The 23,101-nt window shown below is 38.7% G+C and overlaps 1 protein-coding gene across 2 annotated transcripts in view; it reads left to right on the forward strand.

Annotated features, from left to right (window-relative positions):
* The window catches only part of jag2b (jagged canonical Notch ligand 2b), a 74,076-nt gene that overhangs the window by 48,093 nt on the left and 2,882 nt on the right, over window positions 1–23,101 (forward strand). Inside the window, exons 7-24 of one of the 2 annotated variants that reach the window (XM_074684993.1) lie at window positions 420–539; window positions 2,656–2,769; window positions 2,870–2,983; window positions 5,381–5,494; window positions 5,934–5,980; window positions 8,498–8,671; window positions 14,583–14,745; window positions 14,842–15,003; window positions 15,099–15,212; window positions 15,314–15,427; window positions 15,592–15,705; window positions 17,167–17,283; window positions 17,414–17,441; window positions 17,925–18,010; window positions 20,671–20,784; window positions 20,877–20,992; window positions 22,559–22,816; window positions 22,923–23,054. In XM_074684993.1, the coding sequence (XP_074541094.1) occupies window positions 420–539; window positions 2,656–2,769; window positions 2,870–2,983; window positions 5,381–5,494; window positions 5,934–5,980; window positions 8,498–8,671; window positions 14,583–14,745; window positions 14,842–15,003; window positions 15,099–15,212; window positions 15,314–15,427; window positions 15,592–15,705; window positions 17,167–17,283; window positions 17,414–17,441; window positions 17,925–18,010; window positions 20,671–20,784; window positions 20,877–20,992; window positions 22,559–22,816; window positions 22,923–23,054 (2,201 nt within the window). The remainder of the gene's footprint in view (window positions 1–419; window positions 540–2,655; window positions 2,770–2,869; window positions 2,984–5,380; window positions 5,495–5,933; window positions 5,981–8,497; window positions 8,672–14,582; window positions 14,746–14,841; window positions 15,004–15,098; window positions 15,213–15,313; window positions 15,428–15,591; window positions 15,706–17,166; window positions 17,284–17,413; window positions 17,442–17,924; window positions 18,011–20,670; window positions 20,785–20,876; window positions 20,993–22,558; window positions 22,817–22,922; window positions 23,055–23,101) is intronic. The other variant, XM_074684994.1, reaches the window with a different exon arrangement.

Consider the following 23,101-nt stretch of genomic DNA (forward strand, 5'->3'; position numbering starts at 1 on the left):
CGTGCTCTTGGTTAAAAATCATGGTTAATGTTCATTTCCGTGGAGTCTGGGCTCTCCTGACTCTCTGTGAGAGGAAACCAGCAGCTGGATACTTTTACTGCCTGAGACCCGAGCAGCAGCACAGACACTCGATCCCCTCTGGTCTCTTCGTCACTGAGGGCTCTTCAGGGGATGAGAACAGGTCCTGAGATCCCCGGTGGAGACAGATGCCTGCTTTTTTATTTACCAGCCTGTGGGCGGACCTGGCCTTCAGCCTGAGGACAGGGTGCAGGATCACATGAGCTGTAGCTGAGTTTATTCTCATCTCCACGAGAATAAAAATTATCTACAAACTTAAAGGGAGACTTTTAGAGAAGAGTCAGCGCTGTGCACTGATCCTCAGTTAAATAATCTGTCTTTACATATTTATCTCTCTCCAGATCTGAATTACTGTGGTCGACACCTGCCGTGTGTAAACGGTGGAACCTGCATGAACACGGAACCGGATGAGTACTTCTGCGCCTGTCCACAGGGGTACTCTGGGAAAACCTGCCAGATAGGTGAGAGACCTGATTGTTTACAACCAGTTACACACGATCATGTGCAAATTTTTACCTGGAAGAAACCAACAAATATGCTCTGTAAGTTTAATTAATGAGGGCAGGAAAAAGAAACAGTCAACAGGAAAAATGGGAAAAAGTTCAAAAACAGACTCCGGCTTTAACATGAAAGTTGGAGTTCCTTTAAAAGGAAATCCTGCACAGAAATGAAAATTTATGACTTTATTCTTACAATTCTGACTTTTTGCTCAAAAGCATTTGAATTGAGTAAAGTTTCTGCCTTTTTTTAATGAATTAATTTTTTTTTGTCTCCTGACTTCAGACATTTAGTCTGGATTTCTTTTACAGTGTCAGAACTCTGGGTAAAAAGACAGAATTTTGATTTTTTTTTTTTTTTTGCAGAGTTCTGACTTTTTTTTTTCCTTCAAATTGAGATTTAAGTTGAAATTTTGAAAAAGAAGTCTGATTTTTTTTATTTTTCTTTAAAAAAAGAGATTAATCTTTGCAGCATAACTAAGGATTTTTATCCAGTCTGTACGTTTAAGTTTAAACATTTGGGAGTGCAGATGACCCAGTTGTCTAGGTTGTGCTCCATGATGTTCGCCCTCATGTGGGAGGCCCAGGTTTGAATCCAGCTATCTACTGTCCTCTCCTCTACAATTGAAGGCATAAGAGTCCCTTTGAATAACTGTTTTAAAAAAGAAAAAAAAAAGTTAAAGGTTCCAGGTTCCTTTATGAAAAAGTGTTTATCTGACTTGCTGTGTTGCACATAGAAATAGATGAAACAATCAGTACGAACACTCAAGTCCTTTGCACGCTGAGTCTGTTTTTCTGTCCGAGACTTATGCATGTTAATCCCACGTTACGTCAATCATGTTTGCACACTTGCTCTGAAACTTTGGTCCACCTTTTTTTTCTTTCAGCTCGTTTCAGAATCAGAATCAGAATCAAAATCAGAATCGCCTTTATTCGCCAAGTATTTTCAAGAATACAAGGAATTTGACTCCGGTTTAAACTGCACTCTCATAGTACAAATGTTGTGAATAGAAAGACACTAGAGAAACACTAAATATTACAAAAAGTAGAAAAAAATAGAGCTTAAGTAGTAGAGAAAATTAATAATAATTACAATATTGAATAAAGAACTTTGTACAGACTAGAATAAAAATATATACACAATTTAAGTTAAAAACAGGGGTAGTTTGGGTAGTTTGACTATTCTGAGACACTGTAGGTTACGTGCAACATCACATTTTCACTTTTTCTGACATATTTTCTCTACACATTTTGAGCAATGTTTAGATGATGAATGAAGACTTGTGTGTGATGGTGTGTCTGTGCCTGTGTGTGTGTTTGCAACAAGCGGCAACCTCCGATCGAAGAATGTGAGACAATGCAGAAGTGCTAAAATCTGCTGTTTCTTGAGTGTCTGCTTGAGGCAGGCTCTCGAAGTACAGGAAGTCACATACACATCAAAAAACGTATCCTGACTGAGTCGCTAAATTTACTATCAGCACCCACCGTAAGGGGGTGAATTTTTTTCTAACTCCGCCATTTAGAGGATATTATGATCGGGAGCTTCCCCTATCAGAGGCACAGTGACCAACAGGTGCCCTATAATTGTATGCAAAGTCCTTGTCACTACCAATATGGCCACTATAGTAGATCTGCTTCATTTTCCATCTCAGGAACACACGGGTGACATCGAGGAGACTACATCCATGTTTCATACAGTCTATGGTCTTATCCCACAGTAGGGCATGCAGGTTATTATTAAACATTAGCATCAGATCAGTATCGGTTGATACCCAAAGCCCAAGTATGGGTATCCGTATCGGTATCCGTATCGGTATCTGTATCCATATCGGTATCCGTATCCGTATCAGTATTAGTATCGGTATCCGTATCCTTATCCGTATCGGTATCTGTATCTGTATCCGTATCGGTATCAGTATCCGTATCGGAACCAGAAAAGTTGGATTGGTGCATCCCTTGGAACCAAGGTCCGCTCCTGTAAAAACATCAAACTTAGTAATTTATGTTCACAGTTGACAGATGCATCAGTTTGTTAACCTGTTATTTTAAACATCAAACCTTTCTTTCCTCTCTTTACCAGCTGAACACGCCTGTGCGTCCGACCCCTGCGCTAACGGCGGGACATGTCATGAAGTTGATGACGGTTTCGAGTGCCAGTGTCCCCCAGGCTGGGAGGGTCCCACCTGTGCCAACAGTGAGTCGTCTCCCTTCATTTCCCAAACTCTAAACGTGGTTTAACACTTCCTCTGTGTGTGGGAAAGAAAATAAGCAAATGTGGATGAACGTTTTCTCAGATTTGGACGAGTGCGCCTCCAACCCCTGCGCTCAGGGAGGAACCTGCATCGACCTGGAGGACGGCTACGAGTGTGTGTGTCCTCCACAGTGGGAGGGGAAAACCTGTCAGATCGGTGAGACTCTCAACTTTTACATCTACTAACAGCAGAAAAACTCAACACTGAGAGACTGAAAATGTTGCTCTCTGCTCAGAATAACTGTGTTTGGGATTAAAATTTTCAACAAGCAACCTGAGCCCAGCGGCCAGAGAACAAGCTGTCAGTATCCCGGCTGAGCTGGCAGCTGCTCGGCCGCCTTTTTTTTTCTCAATGACTTTATGAGCCACTAGTGAGCGTGTCTATATCCGGCTGCTTGTTTGTCGCTGGCGGTGGCGGTGGCATTCGTTTCCATATCGCTAACGTCCGGACAAGCGGACGTGACTAAAGTGAAGCCAGGAAATGGATTACAAGCAGTAAACAAAGTTGGATTGCGTTCATGCGTGCGAGTGTGTGTGAGTGTGTGTTCGTGTGGAGGGTTGGAGGTAGGAAACAGATCCCAGGAGTTCAGTGTCATCTTACCAGCTCACGTCTCGGCTTACAGGCAGCCACTGGCCTCCTGTATTACCTGGCAATTGTGTGTGTGTGTGTGTGTGTGTGTGTGTGTGTGTGTGTGTGTGTGTGTGTGTGTGTGTGTGGTGTAGGGTTTCAGAGGGAGACAGGTGTGTGAGTGAGCACAGCAGGACTCCCTGCAGACTGACCCCCTCTTATCCAGTGTTGGAGCAGCTCTGTTTCTCTGCTTTAACTCTTAAATGTTGAAGATACACAGGTATCCCATAAAAACCAGCCTTACCTGGGCTTCCATTAAGTTTTTCTTGATCCAGACCTGTTTCTTATGTTTGGTTGAAATTTGATTCTGCAACCCTGATTGTGTCAGCTCTTTATTTTTTTCAAACTCTTTTTATTAAAATGCTTTGTCACTTTACCATTTTCAATGCATTTTGGATACAATTTTTCCTGTTTTTTAAATGTATTTATTTATTTATTTAATTTTATTTATTTTTAACAACACATGAAACATAATCATAGAGAACGTCTGTCATTTCAGATAAGAATTAAATTTTTTGGGACTATTATTCCATTGAGTCATTACAAAAAACAAAACAAACAGCAACATTATATGTATATATATATATATATATATATAAGTACAATAAATAAAATAAGATAATATAAAATAATAATTAAAATAAATAAATAATCTTAATAGTCTTAAGAATTACATATATATATATATATATATATATATATATATATATATATATATATATATATATATATATATATATATATATATATATATATATACTGTTTTTTTCTTAAAATTAATATATGAATTAGCACAATAAAAAAAATATATAATTGTTCTGAAATTAGAATTAAATATTTTATTTAAGTCCAATAAATGAATTGATAGTTAAACAATAAAATAATTAAAAATAAATAAATAAACAAATAATCTTCAGGAACTTAAGAATCATAAAGAAAACTTAAATATTCATGTTTATGTACAGACTTTTTTTCTTAAATGTATATATATGAATTAGTACAATAAATAAAATCATAATAATTTTAAAAAATATATCTTATATTATCTATAAGTACAATAAAATATAATAATAAAAATAAATAATTGAAAATACAAAAATAAATAAATAAATAATCTTTAGAGACTTAAGAATCATAAAGAAAACTTAAATATTCATGTTTATGTACAGACTTTTTTTCTTAAATGTATATATATGAATTAGTACAATAAATAAAATCATAATAATTTTAAAAAATATATCTTATATTATCTATAAGTACAATAAAATATAATAATAAAAATAAATAATTGAAAATACAAAAATAAATAAATAAATAATCTTTAGAGACTTAAGAATCATAAAGAAAACTTAAATATTCATGTTTATGTACAGACTTTTTTTCTTAAATGTATATATATGAATTAGTACAATAAATAAAATCATAATAATTTTAAAAAATATATCTTATATTATCTATAAGTACAATAAAATATAATAATAAAAATAAATAATTGAAAATACAAAAATAAATAAATAAATAATCTTTAGAGACTTAAGAATCATAAAGAAAATTAAAATATATATCTTTATTTATTGACAGGTTTTTTTCCTAAAAAAAATGAAAAACAGTCTCTTAAGGACTGTCCAAATTGAGTTCATAATGACATTTGTCAGAATAACACTTAGAGTATTAAGAATAAACGTATAATAACAATATGAGTAACACTTGCAGTTTGAAATGTGTAGGATGAACCAAGAGGATGACAACTTTCCTTTGTATAATAAAATGCAGCCTAGTTGTTTTGTGTACTCTGTCTTTTTTGCCAGAGTTCTTCATCTTTATTTTTTCAAAAAGGTGAATGTCTGGTTTCTTTTCTTTCTGTGTCTTCTCCTGGTTTGATTTCAAATGATGGACTTGGTTTCCTTCTACACCCTGCCTTCACAGATGCTAATGAGTGTGCAGGGAAACCCTGTGTGAACGCTTACTCTTGCAAAAACTTGATTGGCGGCTATCACTGCGACTGTTTTCGGGGATGGTCCGGACAGAACTGTGACATCAGTCAGTATTTCTTAATCTCACCAAGTCACATTTTCAGCTCCTGTCCTTCCACTGGCACTTTTCCTCCTCTGGCTGGTTTCAGACGCCTCCTGTCACTTCATGGATACTGATCGTAGCTGCAGTTTCACTCACTGTCTCACATGTGGAAACCCGTTTCTCTCCTGCCCTGGCAAAATGAATCTCCAACTTTGGCATCATGACTGAACTTGCATGAACTTTTTGATCTCTGGATTTAATGCATGCAGGTTACAACCTTGGCAAGGTCTTTTCTTTCTTGGTTTCACTCGTTGATTCTTTTCCTTCTTTGACTTAATCTGTGCACAACACATACTGTAGACCCACCTAACTCTAAACAGTATGATACATGGGCCTTTATGTGGAAACTTTTTAATGTTCTTTGTAATATTTAATCATAGTTTACTTTCCTTCTCTTCCTCAGACATCAACGGCTGCCATGGTCAGTGCAGGAATGGAGCAACATGCACGGTACGGATGTTTAACTTTTTATTTCCAAATTTATCTAAAAGATTTTCTGCTTTTTCTGGAGAAAAGAAGTCACTTTCTGGGTGTTCTTGATTTCTATTAAAAAAAGTATAAACACACTGCTTTTGTGGGAGTTACATGACCCAGTAACTCACCAACAGAGTCATGTGACCTTCCTCTTACATGTAGAGCCACTGACAGTACATAATGATGGATGATCCCTCCTGCTTTACAAAAGTGAAGCCACACTGGCTCGCACAACTTGTGCAGTAAAAATCAGCTCTTGGAAACACGGTGCTAACATCCCTTACACTACCCAACTAACCAAACCAAACAAGTCGAGCTACGTCAAAGCTAATGTAGCATATTCAAAGCAAATACAGTTGACTGCGTGGATGTACAACCTTGAGCTGCTGACACGTTAAAGAATCTACAGGGTAACATGTCCTTGTGTTGTTCGAAGCAGATGCTAGCATACACATGGCTGCAGGAGCTACATTTATGCCTATTTTAGCATCAAATAACTAATCATAGCTAAACTTTGGAGAAAAAATTATAGTGTGTTTTGATTTTTAAGTTTGTCCCATGTGCCATCTGTTAACCTGTATAAGACACTCTGTAAGTCTTCTACTGCAGCATGTGAGCAGATAGGGGGCACTCCAAATATTTTGGCTTCCATTTTGGATATGTGTGTGACTTTTGTCCTTTATTTACAGTCTTTTTTCCACACATCTTAGAAGAAGGTGAAGCGCTCCATAGAACAAATCTGTCCAATGATCTCTTTCCATTCTGTAGTAGATGGAAGTTGCTTGTTGAATCAGTTTTTTGTTATAACTTTTTTGCAACTGGCTAACAAAATTTGCACCAAGTATCTGTATCCTTCCTTTAACCTTACAGGTAAGTCACCTAAATACAGAAACTTAAAAGACAGAGCAATTTTTGAGCCAAAAATTAATTTTATTTCTTCAGCAAAGTTTTTCCAAAATGGTGAAAGCACTAGGCAGTCCCAGAAAATATGAAAATATCCAGCAGATTTATGCCCACACATCATCTAACAACAAACAACTCAGGTCTATTAGACTGGGATTTTTTAATCTTTGGGATTATGAAATATCATAACATATTCTTCCAAGCAAATTCCTTCCATAGACGGCCGCTGGTTGTGTAAGATGATGATTTACAAATGTTATGCCAGTCATCCTCAGAAGCTTCCAAAAATATCTTAATCAGATTTTATCCTTTCTCTGTTGCGAACTAAATATTTTTGTCAAAATCATTATTTGCTGTCTAAAGCTTATTTTCCAAGCCAGGGGCTTAAATGCACACTCACCAGCCCAGCAACCTTTTATACGTGGGAGATACTCCAGAGCTGACTTAGCATGTTAGCACAAGCTAATCATGGGTATTTGACATATACTAGCTCACTAGAAAGCCAACTGGTGTCGCTCTTCATCCCCTGCATCTCTTAAAGGCACTTGCACTCTGGGCGCAATCTGATTGGCTGAGGTGGCCACGTCAACTCTCTGCCCAGAATTCTTCTTAATTTCTATAAAAAGTATAAACACGCTGCTTTTGGGGGTGTTACATGACCCAGGAACTCTCCAACAGTCATGTGACCTTCCCCTTACATGTACAACTGCAGCTACTTCCTAAGTAAAGCCACTAACTGTACATAATGATGGATGACCCCTCCTGCTGCACAAAAGTGAAGCCAAACTAGCTTCCACAACTTGTGCAGCCATTGTTCACATTTTGATCCAGAAAGTGCAGTAAGAATCAGCTCTTGGAAACGAGGTGTTAACATCCCTACCCTTACCCTACCAAACTAACCAAACCAAACAAGTAGAGCTACGTCAAAGCTAATGTAGCATATTGAAAGCAAATATGGCTGACTGCGGTGATGTACAACCTTGAGCTACTAACTTGTCAAAGAATCTACAGGGTAACGTCACATGCAGGACTCAAGACTGCAACCAAAATGGCTCTTGAAGTCACTTGCGCTCTGGGCGCAATATGATTGGCTGAGGTAGCCACGTACACTCTTTGCCTAGAAACTTCCCAAAACGACCAAAATATCAACTTACAGGCTGAGGAGAGGGTTTGAGGCAGATACAGACACTGACACACATGTATAAAGACCCTACCTTTAAATCTTAGAAAGACACATTACAAATCTCATATAGCAAAAAGAGGATGTCCCATTTAATAGGCACTTTTTCTATGACTAGCCACTATGGATGCATCAAGTGCATTCAAATGAGATTTTTCAGAAGCTGAGAAACTTTAAATTTTTGGTTGAAATTCATCACTTGTTAGCGATACAAATGTTACAGTGTTGAAAAATAAAGACAAAATGGGCCTTTATGATTTGAAGGATGCATATTTGTAACATCCAAGAGCTAGCTTGTGGTTTAACATCTTTAACATCGTTCTCTACGGCGTTCATGAAATCCATCAGGTGTCCCTGAACGCCACAGAAATTCACCTGAACTCATCATCCTTCTCTGTGTCTTTCTTCAGGAGGGCTCGAGGGGATACCGCTGCCAGTGTCCTCCAGGTTTTGTCGGCACTCACTGTGAGATCCAGAGGAACAAGTGTGAGAGCAAACCGTGCCAGAACGGAGGACAGTGTCACGCGGTGCTGGACGGATTCGTGTGCCAGTGCCCGCCGGAGTTTGCCGGACAGCTGTGTGAGGTGAGGCTCATGTTGCACTGATCACAGGCAGGATAACTGCGTTTATGGTGATGGTTGTAAGGATGGTGGTGCCGGGATGTTTTATTAATAGGTTTGGGATTAAGTGGAGGCTAACTGCACAGCTCAACACCTGTGGGACGGATGTTTTTCACACTTTGTGGCCTAAAAACAGTGAGAAAATCAAACTTTCTGAAACTATTAAAACTTAATGAAACTTTTATGAAGATGTTTTACCAGCATGTGAAATTAAAAGCCACTAAAATTTTGAAAATGTACACACACTTTTGAAAGTAATCCCTATGATCTTCTTAAAGTTGTGACGTATGCTCCACATGCATTGACTCCCTACCGTCGACTCAACACCTTTGTTGTTATTGATAATCTGAGACACGCTACATATCGGTGTCCTTGCTGCAGGCTTTTCTATTTGAAGTGTGTGTTTGGAGCTAATGTAGGTTAGCCGAGAGGAAACCGACACTCCCCTTCATCTCTTGGGTCCTGAATGGAGGACATTGCTGGTCAGGAGCCAGTCCTGTTTTAGCATCTCTACTATAAATACGAGCCTCTCTGAATGAGGTGGCGCTGGATTTCTGCCTGCATACTACACTGCTCTGGAGCCTGCTATGGCACGGTGTACATTCCTGCCCTGCAGTGCCAAAACTACAACGCCTCCGAGCGCTCATATTCCTCTGATTAGTCTCTTCCGTCCATGAAGTTTGACTGTGTGATGGTGTGTAGCTGTGTCCTGATCTCTGTGATTTCCTCAGAGGAAATAAGGACGACTTGGTTCCCTGAAGAAATGCCTCATTTACTCTGTTAGTGGGTCCGAAGCTTCTGTCCAGACAGAAATATCTCCACAGCTTTTAGACCAGCCACAGAGGTACATTTATGGATCCCATCAGGGTGAGCTGACCCTCTGATCTGTGTCAGCTCTGCTCACCCTCTCATTTGATACAAAACCACCTGTTCACTATATATTCCAGCACTTATTACCAGGCTTCTTATAAGAGATGCAGATTTCAACTTTTAACATTATTTTTGTTATTGTTATAAGTAGGGATGGGTACCGAATTTTGTACTTTTATAGGTACCGACCGATTCTGTCAGAAGTACCGGGTACTGGTGCATGTAAAATCAAAAGGTACCATGTTTAGGTTCCTAAATGCATACTTGTGACTGTGAAGGAGTGGAGGGGTTGCCAATTTTCCATGCTGGACATGTACGAAGCATTGCAAGGTTATTTAATGAAGAATAAATATGTGTAGTTGAAGAAAAAATATGCATTTTATTACTAAACAAATTGGTATTTTTTACCACAGAAACACAAAAAAAGTACCAAAAATTGGTGCCGCTGAGTACAGGTACCGATTGCCAGGTACCGGGCATCGGTACCGTATCGTTTCAAATGTGAAAGGTACCCATCCCTAGTTATCATTTATATTAGGGTTCGTTTATCAGGGATGGATACAGAAAACAAACTGAAAAAAAAAACACCCAATACAGGTATCATAAGCCCCATTTCTACTGAGCCATTCAGTTTAGTTGGTCTTTGCTCACATTTCACGGCATTTCCACTGACTAATCCTGGGACAGATCCCCAAATAACCAAGACAACCCCGCCATAGGGGTGCCAAACTAAAATGATCAGATCCTAGAAAGTGGAGCTACAACACTACAGACTGTTGATTGGTCGAAAAAATCGTCACTTACCGTGGGACAGTGGCTGTATTTCTCCTGGTGGCACACAGTCTTCTCTAAAACAAAACTTGATTTTGCTTTGTAACAAAGAGTGACAAAGAAGAAAATTTGCTGGCGGTCTCTAGTTGCTGCTCTTTGTTGACTGTGTCATGTTTTTCTTCTTTGTTGGATTTACTAGCAAGGTACACTGTGTCGCGCTGCTACGACATAACGCTATTATGTAACTGATACAGCTATCGGCATCCGGCTATCGCGCCGCCTACCACAAGGGGGCACGGTTGGTTGTGGAAACGTGAACAGGATCAGGCTTAACCAAACTGTACTGATCTAAACTGGACTGCTTGGTAGAAACTGAGCTTTACTGTTTCGAGCAGATGCTAATTTTTGAGCAACATCCATCCCTTGATGAGCTTTGGGGAGGGTAACGGATCAAGTTAAAAGAAACAAAAGAAAAATAAGTTAGGTACAGCAAAATATAATAAAAACACATTTAGCAAAAAGTGTGTTAAGGCTATCTTTAACTCATTGGCTGCAAGATGTTTTTTACCTTTTTCTGATCCTGAGAGGTCAGAAATAGCAAAAATAGGCTATAATAGGCTGGTTTCCCCCAAAACACCTGTTTTTGTTGGAAAAAGGAGCCATGACCTCCATCGTCTTATCTCACTGTCATGATACACACTCTGTCCAAACTCAACCGACGTGCAAAGTTTTGCTTTTGTCTGTCTGGCGTCTTGCATCTTTCTCTCATAATTTATGCTGATCACTCATCTAAGGAGAGCACAGCTGCCACCTATAGGGATCATTCGTCAGGACACTAGTTTACAAGCCTGATATCAATGAACAATCTCTGTCAGACTGTCCCCCAGCACTCCCAGTTGAAAACATAACTGATGCTGTGCCTTTTAATTAAGTTTTAATTTTTTAAAATGTTTTTAATAGTTTTCATATTATACATTTAGAATTTTTGTAATCTTATTGTAGCTGCTATGTACCTCACTGTATTTTATTTGTTTTTCTGTACAGCTCTTTGGTTAACAGTATCTGTTTTTAAAGTGCTCAACAAAGACAGAAGTCGATAGTAGCCGCTGAGTTAATGCAGTGAAGTGCAACAAGCGCTAAGGCAGAGATTTCCAAGATTTTTGTGTTACCTTGTGGTAAAAAGCAGCTTAGAGACACACTCACCATCTCTGCTGCTTGTGCCTGGATTGCAGGACAGTCCTATTTCTCTCTGTCAGAGGTAGCCGGGGTTCATTAGCTCTTCAGTTTGCACTCACGTCTTGGTTAATAACAGTCTGAGATGGAGATGTTTTTGCCACAGTGTCAACAGGCAGAGGAGAAATATGACTCGATTTGATTTGTGCAATTGTGTCATCCTTGGCATCACTTTCGCTGTTAACTCAGTGGCTCCTTACTGCGTCTATAGAAGTAAATTATGTTTTTCAGTGGGGGGAGGCGGGGTCTGGAGGAGCTTGTCAATCAAAATCCTGCTCGTAAACTACTGTGGGTGAGAGCGGTACGCTCTTTGGACGAGAGCTCAGCATGGATATGAGGAGAAGATGCGAGATGACAGTCAGATGCAAGTCAGAAAAGTTCAGGCAGCTCACGCTCCAACTGAGGATGTGTTGCTGGAGTTCAGAGAGAAAGAGCGGCGCCATCGTGAGAAAAGACAACAGAGATCATAGAGAGGATCAAAGGATGGAGCGCCCGAGATGAATGTGATCAGAAAAAAAAAGTTTTGTCTGTTTTTTTGGATCAAAAACAGGAAGTGAGGAATAAAAGAAGAGAGTCCACTCTTCTTTTTAGGTGGTTTTAGATTTTGAATAGACATTGAAAATAATAGCAACAGTACCCTACTCTGAGCAGTACAGCTACTTTCCAAACTGTTTCTTATTCTTAAACGTGTTGGTGGTTTTCCACGAGTAAATTGCTTCGTGGTTTTCCAGGACACATTTATTCTCAACCTGTCTGCTCCGGGCTCAGATGTCTCCTGTGCTGTGAGCGCTGCAAACAGAGACTAATGTACCCTAAGATTTACGGCCCTTCTTGCCCTCAGACACGCTCCCCTGACCACACACGTGCAAATAGTAAAGAAAAATGTATGTGGCCCTGACACTCGGGGTAAAATAAACTGTGTGTGACCGCAGGCTTCACCCACACTCTTCCTTCGCTCCTAACTCTCGTGTTCAGAGCCATAAATGGCAAAAGGGTGCAACCCAGAGTTTACACACAGTAGGCTACTGTTAACATTTCCCCTCCAACCTTCTGGTCTTTGCAGGTAGAAATGGTGAAAGACGTGGCTTTGACCTCTGCTCAGGTTTCCTCTGTGTCACAGTGGAATGATGCAGGATTTATCCCTCTGATTTATTACGATCGCTGTGGCTCTGCTTGAGTCCAATTTGCTGTTAAATGGGTTTTCTCATTCGTGTCTGCTCAGGTTCTGTCAAGTTTGTGCCTCTGAAGAAACTTGAGATTGAACATGCACATGTAAAACTACAAGTTTGGATGCTCTTTATGAGTTTTGTGACAGTTTCTTTTGTGGATGAGGTACAACTGACATAAAACAGAGCAATTAATTCATTGATTAATTCATTTTTTTCTTGTGTGAAAGGTGTTGCTCAAGTTGATAAACCCAGAGTTCAGAATCAGAATCAGAATCGCCTTTATTTGCCAGGTATCTCAAGAAAACAAAGATTTTGACCCCAGTTAACAACACGCTCTCTACAACTATTGTAAATACTCACTAAATATTACAAAAACAAAAAATACTAGAGCTCAAGTAGTAAGGAAAAAAAATGATAATAAAACTAAAAAAGACTTTTAACAGAAAGAAAAAAAAAACTATATACACATTTAGGTTAAAATAAAATAAAACCAAAAAAAGTTAAAACTAAAATATTAAAATCATGGACTGAAAGGATCTAAAGAATACAAGGATTTTGACTCCAGTTAACCACACTTTTTCTATACAATTGTGGTAAATGCACACTAAATACTACAAAATTTGAAAAATAGAGCTTAAGTAGTAAGAAAAAAATGATAATAAATGAATAAATATATTACTAAAAATAATAACATATTAAAAAAATAAAAATTACAATATAGAACTTTGTACAGAGAAGAAAATACATATATATAAAAATATATATTAAGTTATTAAAATATTGCATTGATTTAAAATAGTTTTTACAATTGTCTCTTTATTAGGAAAAGCACAGTATTAACTTTAACAACCACCAGTCTGAGCGACCAGCTAAATATGACAAAAATAGGAGAAAATAGTGCTTAAGCACTAAGACAAATAAATAAAAAAATAAAAAAATGAATAATAATAATAATAATAATAAAAATGATAATAATAATAATAATAAAGAACTTTGTAAAGAGAAGAATAAAGAAATTAACATAATTAAGTTAAAATTAAATAAAAATAAATACATAAAAATTGAAATATCAAACAATATGTGGCTTATGTCAGTTTTTTATTTTAAAATATTTTTTAAATTGTCTTATTATATATAGACAATAAAAAAAATAAATCAAACATTTAAAAGTTAAATGTCTATTTTTTTTAATTAAATTGTTACTTTTTCCATAATGCTTTCCCAGATTTTTATTTTCTCTCCATATGAATTGTTTTTGTATACACTTTGACATTAACCACAGAACCAGGGAGCTCACCACTTCTAGATCAAATAAAAACTAAAAATAAAAAAACTGTGTAGGGGGGGTTTATCTTAACATTTCACAACTAAAGTCAGTTAAAGTCTTATTTTACATGTTTTACATACTCAGTCCATTTAAACCAACATTTTATAAAACTTTTTGTATTGTACTCTGAGGGAAAAATGTTATCATTTCCATGATTTAGATCCCATGCACAATTTCCATCCATTCCTCTATGGTGGGTGGATCTCCTGTTAACCATTTCCTCGTTATGGGTCTTTTACCAGCTGCCGATAGTAGACCAAGTAGTTTTTTAGTGTTCATATTACAACTTAGAGACAATAAATCACCAAGGTACAGTCTCACACGTAAAAGGACTGTCTAATCCAAACACATGACTGATATGTTAATGAATCTGTTTCCAGTCATTTTTAATAACCTGACAGTCCCAAAATATGTGAAGGTGATCAGCTCCTTCAGACCCACAAAGTCTCCAAATCAATTCTTGTTTTGTAATCAGAAACGTCTCCTCTCCTCTTCGTTCCTTCAGATCTCCAGCTGGTCTCCCTCTGACGCCTGCGATCCAAACCCTTGTGAGAACAACGCAAAGTGTCACAGCATGGAGCAGGACTTCTACTGCGCCTGTCCCGAAGGCTACGAGGGGAAGACGTGCGAGCAGCTCAAGGCGGACTGCCAGACGACGCCGTGTCAAGGTACAGGTTACTAACTGCCTCAATGAAACAACATTCTTCAAAGTATTTCATCAGAGAAGAGCAAAGAGTATGAACTTTTTTTCTTTACTCTTGCAGTGATTGACAGCTGCACGGTTGCTATAGCGACCAACGACTCAGCCGGAGTGAGACACATCTCGTCTAATGTGTGCGGGCCAAGGGGACGCTGCATCAGCCAGCCGGGGGGAAACTTCAGCTGTGTGTGCGACCCGGGGTTCAGCGGCGTCTACTGTCATGAGAGTACGTAAAGACGCTTTCCATCATAATCTCTAAGTTCTTAATGAGGAAAGTAAGAAGACATTAATGTTATCAAAATTCCAATCTTTGTACCCCAGACATTAACGACTGTATCAACAACCCGTGTGGAAATGGAGGAACCTGCATCGATGGCGTGAACTCGTTTCAGTGCTTCTGTCCTGACGGCTGGGAGGGTCGACTCTGTGACCTCAGTGAGTCTTCGTGTTTGTTTCTTCTCTGTCAGTCTGTGATGACTCTTCATCAAAAATCTGCTGAAGACAGTTTGTGATTTAATCATCCAAAACTTCCTCAGATGTCAACGAGTGCAGACACAACCCGTGTAAGAACGGCGGGCGCTGCGTCGACCTGGTGAACGACTTCTACTGCGAGTGTGCCGACAACTGGAAGGGCAAGACCTGCCATTCCCGTGAGTTATGCCAGCTCTGTGTTAATGTGTGTGTTTATGTTCCGGGCTTACCGTAGCCCAAGCTCCTTTGTGCTGCACGTCTTTGTATGTTCAGACAGCTACAGCCTCTCTGACGCTCAGTGTGATGAGTGTGTGACACCTGGGCTTCTTGTGATACTGTCCAGGTGAGAGCCAGTGTGACCCGACCACCTGCAGCAATGGAGGCACCTGCTACGACCACGGAGACGTGTTCCGCTGCGCCTGCCCACCTGGATGGGGAGGGAACACATGCAACACAGGTGAGGCTTAAGAAGGTTCAAGCTATAGTTTTGCTTTAAGTCTCTTACTTAAAATCATTCAGTTCCTTAAAAATAGTTCCATTCTTAATTAATAAATATGATTTTAATTTGGTGCATCAATACAGACAAGTGCAATGTGGTACAGCACATTTCTTGCTTGAAATTTTTTATTTTATTTTATTTTATTTATTTTTTTAAAAAAAAGAAAAGTGTTGTTTATTATTTATTTATTTTTTATTTATTTATTTTAGAAAAAAAAAAGAAAAAGATTTTTTTCTTTTTTTTTTGTATTTTGTATCTTAATTTTAATTTTTATTGATTATTTTATTTTATTTAAAAAAAAAAAGAAAAAGTGTTTTATTTTGCTAATAGTATGAAGCCTATTCACACATGTACTTCAAATTTTTTTAAATGTTAAGAGCTAAAGAGAAAACTTTTAAAAGTTGTTATTTACTGCATAGAACCACAGCATGAAGCCTGTAAGAAGTGTTTGCACTATGGATGTCACGAATACTGGATCGGTCCCGATTACGTAACGAAATCTGATGCTATCCAATCCAACAATATCGGGCCCTGATACCGATCAGTGTATCAGATCAGGACATAGCTAGTTTACACTATGAAATAAACTCTTCATCTTCACTGTTTTAATGTTTTCATGCTTTTTTCAAACGTCACATTAGCGGTTTTTGCACTGGAGACATGATACCTCATCACCCTGTTCACTCGTCCAAATTTTCCCAAATATTTCATTCTGTATTTAGTCATTGGGTCCCTCTAACCCCTGGGAAAATCTTGTTCAAAACAGTTAGGGTAAAAGTTTGTTTTAGACCAAACTGACAAATGTTTTCAACTTTTACACTTCAAAAAACTGAAATCTCATTAAGTGTTTTTATCAAGTGTTACATTCAACTTATCAGTCCAAAAGAAACTATTTTTTTTAAGTTGTTTAAAAGACAAAATTGAGGTCTGAAACTTGGAACAAGTAAAAAAAAAATGTTTTAATGCAAATGAGACAAAATCGCTCGATAAGATTTCATTTTTTTTGGAGTGTATGAAGCATATTCACACATGAACCTCAGGTTTTTTTTTTTAGAATTATAAAGAAATCTGCTGCCAAACTTTTAAAAGTTGTTCATTCACAGCAAAGAACCACAGTGTTACACCTAATAACTGTTCACACTGAGAATTAATCCTCCGTCTTCACTTTTTTTCGATGTTGTCATGCTTTTTGTTCACGTCACATTTTGCGGAAATTTCCAAAATATTTAATTCTGTGTTTAGTTATTGAGGTTCTTCTAACCCCTGGAGAAAATCTTATTCGAAAAAGTTGAGGTGAAAGTCTTGGCTTTCAGCGTTCACACATGCAGCCCAAACTGACATTTTTTTTGCAACTTTTCAGGAGTTTATCTCATGTGTGAATAAATTTTGCTGTTTTTTTTTCATCCTCTCCTCTCACAGCTAAGAACAGCACATGCGCCTCCAGCCCTTGCTCGAACGGTGGCACCTGCGTGGGAGGAGGAGACACCTTCACCTGCATCTGTAAAGATGGCTGGGAAGGCCCCACCTGTGGCCAGAGTGAGTGTCGCAACCTCAGAGTCTTGAAACCAATACAAAACTTTGACTTTGAGGTGATATTTACTGCAGTTTGACTTTATCCTTACCACAAATTCAGCCTGTAATGCCTTTATTTTCATTCTCTCAACAGATATAAACGACTGTAACCCTCATCCATGGTATGTATGATTTACCCTTTTGTGCCCATTCCTCCCTTTCCTCTCCCGTTTGCGCACTTCACACAGACCTTGTTGGGGGTTAAAGGGCCGCTGAGAGCAGTGGAAGTTGTCCTTAAATCAAGCCTCAAAGAGGCATCTTCTCATTGGAATGAGAGAGGAGATAAAAAAGGAGCTTGAGAGGAAAAATAGTCCCACCTACCCTGTGGTGAATGCAGGTGGGGGGTTGGAGTGGTACCATTCTTCCTGTGCGACCTGGGGGGGAGCAGGGCTTTGAGGAGGGATGGAGGAGAGGCATGATGAGAGGCGGGGAGGAGAGGGGAGGGGCTGGACATGGCGATTAGCATCTGAAAGGTGGAGGCTTGTATTGATGACCCCCCCACCTCGCTGCAGCCACTTACACACTGAGGATGTGCTTTGTTGCAGCTGGAAAGGATGCGGCTCTCATTTCCTCATCTAACACTTCTGAATTCTTTCTTTCCTCAGTTATAATGGCGGGATCTGTGTGGATGGAGTCAACTGGTTTCGCTGTGAGTGCGCTCCAGGTTTCGCTGGACCAGACTGCAGAATCAGTGAGTACTCACTCATTTTGTACACCTGATTTTAGTCACACCAGAGTATTGCAGGGTCATAGCGATGCTGCATTGTTAAGAGGGTGGACGGACAGAATGAGGGAAGACGCTGAAGAAAAATGGGCACAATCAGGAGATGGACAACTTGACACCTAAATGCAGGAGTGGGAAGCCGCCCTCTCCCTTTTTCTTGGACCTTTAACGCCTCAGGGGTCAGAGGTCGTCCCTCCTCCATACTCACACAGTCACACAAACACACACAGGAGACAAATTACCCAGTGACCCTGAAATTCTTCTTCTCTGCTCCTTTGTTTGGGCCGGATAGCGTGCACCTTTTCTGTCAGGCTTGAATTTAAGAATTCTCATCCAGATTGTGTTCATGTGGAATCTGAGTGACAATAGCCGAGCTTCCCGGTGATTGAAGTGAAAAGGCTCAAATGATGTGTGTCACTCAAAGAGACGCTCGCACAGCCAAGAGGATAGAAAATTAAAGTGAGCACATTTACTCTTTTTTTCTGAATTTAAAGCTCCTGTGATGATTTTTTTTAACTTGCTATGACAGAAACTGAAATTTAAACTGGGGTCTGTTTGTAAGCCACAGAGTATGAATGGATTATTTATTCATCATTAACCAACAGCAGGAAGTCTGTATTTACATCTTCTACCTCAAAGATTTTTAATGGATGGAGCTTTAAATCAGAAAATATATCAATTCCTCTTAGGAAATTTGTTTTCATAATATAACGTCACATTTAGCAAAAAAATGAGACACATTTAAAAAATATTTGAAAACAAAAACATTACAGTGTAAATAAAAAAAACAAAACTAAACAAAACTAAACAAAACTAAACAAAAAACTTAAAATGGAGTCTAAGTTTGATACTGTCTGTAAATTCCAATCAGTCTCTGTGAGTAAATGCTGTGTTTGAATGAATGAGTATTTTATTTCGGTAACATTATCCAGTAAAAACTATAAATTATGTACGACCACTTTAAAATGAATAAATAAATAAATAGATAAAGTAACAAAAAAAAAAAAAAATAATAACGTTTATGTATGCTTGCACAAGACTTTTTTTTCCACCAAAAAAAAACCAAAACAAAATCTGTAACTGAAAAAGGAGAAGGCTGAAGCCGAGGCTAATTTTTGCCTATCCTATACAATCCATTAAATAACCCAGAATATCAGTAAAAGAGAAAAAAAATCACAACAAGTCTTCATATTCATTTGACACTTAGTCATTTTCATTGTAACCCTTTACTATTTTACTTTTAACTGTTTTATGCGTTTTTTGTTATGTTTAAGTATCTCAAAACCTGCCAACAATGGCATAAAATATACACCTCTTACTTCAACTGACATGTTTTTAGTTACTGTGATGGAGCCAGAGGTTTGCTTTCAAAGACTTCCAGCTCAGAAAGTAAACACTCAAGCTTTATAAGCCCTATCTTCAAGAGAAAAATAAAACATAAAAAAAATGCTAGCTAGCTAGATGGACCTAAAGACTAGGAGGTCAAATTTTTATTTTTTCATCTAGAACAAATTATTACCTGTATTGAAAATAAGATCTGTCCATGTAGACTCTTGTCCATTTAGGTCATGGTTATTCTGAAGACTCAAAAAGTTGATTGATTGAGATAAATCATCTTCATATTGCCACCAGTAGGACCAGGGATGTCTTTACTACCTGCTTTTGCTCTCCATAGAGTTTTTCCTGCAAACAGCAGAGCCTGCTGATACCTGATCAGTCAGTAGTAATCAGACATTAACACTTTAAATGCTGATAATCCATAAACAAAAATGAACAATAGATTAATCTAATCTAAGGATGCGAGATGGTTTGCAGAAGTTGTACACAAAGACTTACTTTCAAAGAGTACCTTTGTTACTTGTTTGTAAACACAACATTCAAACTGGGCCCCTCCTCCTTGGCTCAGTGCCAGCGGCAGCACACACCCACAGCCTCTGACCATGACTATGAGAACACACTTACTAGCCCAGCAACCACCTGTGGCATCACGTTTCTACGTGGGAGACACTTGAGAGCTGTAAACTTCACTTGGCATATTAGCGCAAGCTAATCATGGGTTTTTGACACATACCTGGTTAGCAGTAAGCTAACTTGCGCTGCTCTTCGTACCGTGCTGCTCTCCAAGTTCCTGAAAGCGAGTGAAGGTCGAGCCAAGCTTCACCCTCGTTTAGGAAAAAGCTTCATCTGTTTGCCGTTTTGTTTCACTTTGGTCCCGATACAACCAAAACATCAACATACAGGCTGAGGAGAGGGTTTGAGGCAGACACAGACACTGACACACATGTTCAGAGAGATTGAGCAGGATTTTTCCTTAAAAAAAAAAACTTCAGATTCTACCTTTGAGATAATAATCCTTTCAAAGAAACAGGGAGTTAACTTTCAGTTTTATCTGCCAGAATCTGAACCTATTATCTCATTAAAATCTGAGCTCACTGTCAGGTAACAAGTATAAGCATGAACTCAAACCCTTGTGCAAAAAGGTACAAGGAGAGGCTCAAGAAGCTGAACTAGCCCATGTATGATTCATTTGGGAATGCTTGCGAGACCCATTTCTGGATGACATTGCACTAAGTTTTGACCTGGCCATCACCTAGCTCCAAAGTAATGTGGTTCTCTTCCTCTCACAGACATAAACGAGTGCCAGTCTTCACCCTGTGCCTATGGTTCCACCTGTGTGGACGAGATCAACGGTTTCCGCTGCATCTGTCCGCTCGGTAGAACAGGAGCTCGATGCCAAGAGTGTAAATATAACTCACTAACTCTACATAAAGTTTGTCTTCATTGAGGTAGTCCTGCTGCTGAGGTTCATCGTGTTTCTCTCGTCTGTTTGCAGTCATAGGTATTGGGAGAACTTGTCACTACGCTGGGCTACAGTTTCCACACAGCAGCCGCTGGGAAGAGGAGTGCAACAGCTGCCATTGCATCAATGGCAAAGTGGAGTGCACCAAGGTAAGGAAAGGCAACATATGTGGGTGATTCTTCACCAAAGGGAGTTTTTCTGTCCTCAGGGTAGATTTCCAAGCAGAAAAATGTGTTTTACAGAAAAAAAAATTCTATGGGTTGGGTTGAAGAAGTTATTAAAAAAAACTGTGTCCCAGTGATGATATATTAATACTTTTTCTGTGTGTTGAAAATTCAAATGTGCAATATTTTTACTGTTTTGGGCTTTTCACCTGTGTGACGGTAATGACCAGAATCACTTGTTGCAGAAAATGTTGGTTAAGTTTTAGACTTGCTAAGCTAACACGTTTGCTAGCATACAATGTACACCAAATGTATGTAAATAAAGTGAGATTTCCTACTAATTAGTTAAAATATTCAAATTGCTTGTTTGGCAATGACACTAGATTAACATACTGTCACATCAGGGTGTATAAAAGATCAAGTTACTCACATATGTGGGCATCAAAAAATCATCTCTTTATGACAATTTTAGAGGTATTTAAGTTGATACCATGTATTATTTCCTCTGCTGAGTCACATGACCAGCTGCACGGAACTCCCAGTCAGTGTGTGACATCATCACCAACTGCTGCTGTGCTGCTGCTGTTTGAAATCACAAAATTTTTGGAAACAAATCCTCATAGATGCCACAATTTTAACCACATTGCTGTAACAATGTGATATTTTTTGTAGGAAATTTTGTCAGGAATCCATCCATGTCATTTTAAAAGCTGTAGAACTTGAACATTTTTGTCTAGAGGCCCAAATGCGGGCAGGATTTTGTAATCCTATTTATTATAATGGAGGGAGCTGAGTGGGCCTTTGTGGGATTCACCCATCATTCGAAAACCAGGTCTGGAATAAAAATTCCATCAGAACTTTTGTAAATTAGGGTCTCGTCTATCATGTGAGAAAATTTCAAGCTGTTACCATTTATGGTTTTGGAGGAGATAGTTTTTGCAGAAAGGGTAAAAATGTGGCCAAATCTTATTTTGAAAGGCAAATTGCCAGCTTTCTGTTAGAGATACATCAAAATACCTCATCCCTTTTTTGTGCGTCTTAATAAGACGAACATTTTGATATTGGTGATTGCTCTATGACATTCCTACTGGCTGCTAGGGCTGTTTTAGTTTGCCTAGGTGGCGCTATAGAGCATATTATGGGATGTTGGGGGTCAAGTTTTGTATCATATCAACATTTTTGGCCGTTAAAGAACAATAAACTATATGAATTTGAAAAGTGAAGATTTAAATGAATTTATTATTTTTATTGCCTTATTGTAGAGGGGATGTTAAAATACCTGGATTGGAAACAAGCGCAAAACTAGTGAAATTCTTGCACCAACACACAGAAAAAGTTCAAAAATATCATCGAGACACTATTATTTTTTTCATATCTTCTTCAACCTAACCTTAACAAATACAATAATAGTTTTTTGTAAAAAATATTTTTTTCTTGGAAATCTACCCCGGGGACAGAAAAACTCCCTTATATGAAGAATCAACCCTTAAGTGGCTGTTAAAATAATGACTGAGTGTATTTAAGTTTTGTGATTTCACCCTGTGACTCCAGGTGCTGTGTGGCCGTCGGCCCTGTCACCTCAAACCACCAGGCCAGGACCAGAGACATCAGTCTTGCCCAGCTGGACGGGAGTGTGTGGAGCACAGCTACCTCACCTGCTTCTCTCCACCTTGCCACGGATGGGGGGTTTGCTCCATGGCCGGGCACTCGCCTCCACAAGCAACCACAAAGTGCCAGCCGAACAGCGGGCATTTGGACAACAGCTGTGGTCGCATCACGCTTGTGTTTAACAGAGACAAAGTACCAACGGTGAGTCCGTACTGCCGTCATTGATGCAGTGCTACAACCTTAAAGATGATGTTATGATCTTTCTTTTTTGGTAGTTTTGCTGATTGTTTTTTTTATGCATATGTAGGGAACAACAGTGGAGAACATCTGCTATGAGCTGAGGTATCTTCCCGACACGAGAACCCTGGCGAAAAAACACAGCCTCCTCCTGCTCTGTGACCTCTCTCATTCAAATCAGGACGCTGTGGAGGTGGCGATTGTAAGTGGATTATTTTAGCTAACACTTCCTGCTTTTCTTACCTTGTT

This window comes from Halichoeres trimaculatus, unplaced genomic scaffold (genome assembly GCF_033239565.1).
Source record: "Halichoeres trimaculatus isolate MK-OKI-2021-1 unplaced genomic scaffold, fHalTri1.1 fHalTri1_scaffold_13, whole genome shotgun sequence".
Taxonomy (NCBI): Eukaryota; Metazoa; Chordata; class Actinopteri; order Labriformes; family Labridae; genus Halichoeres; species Halichoeres trimaculatus.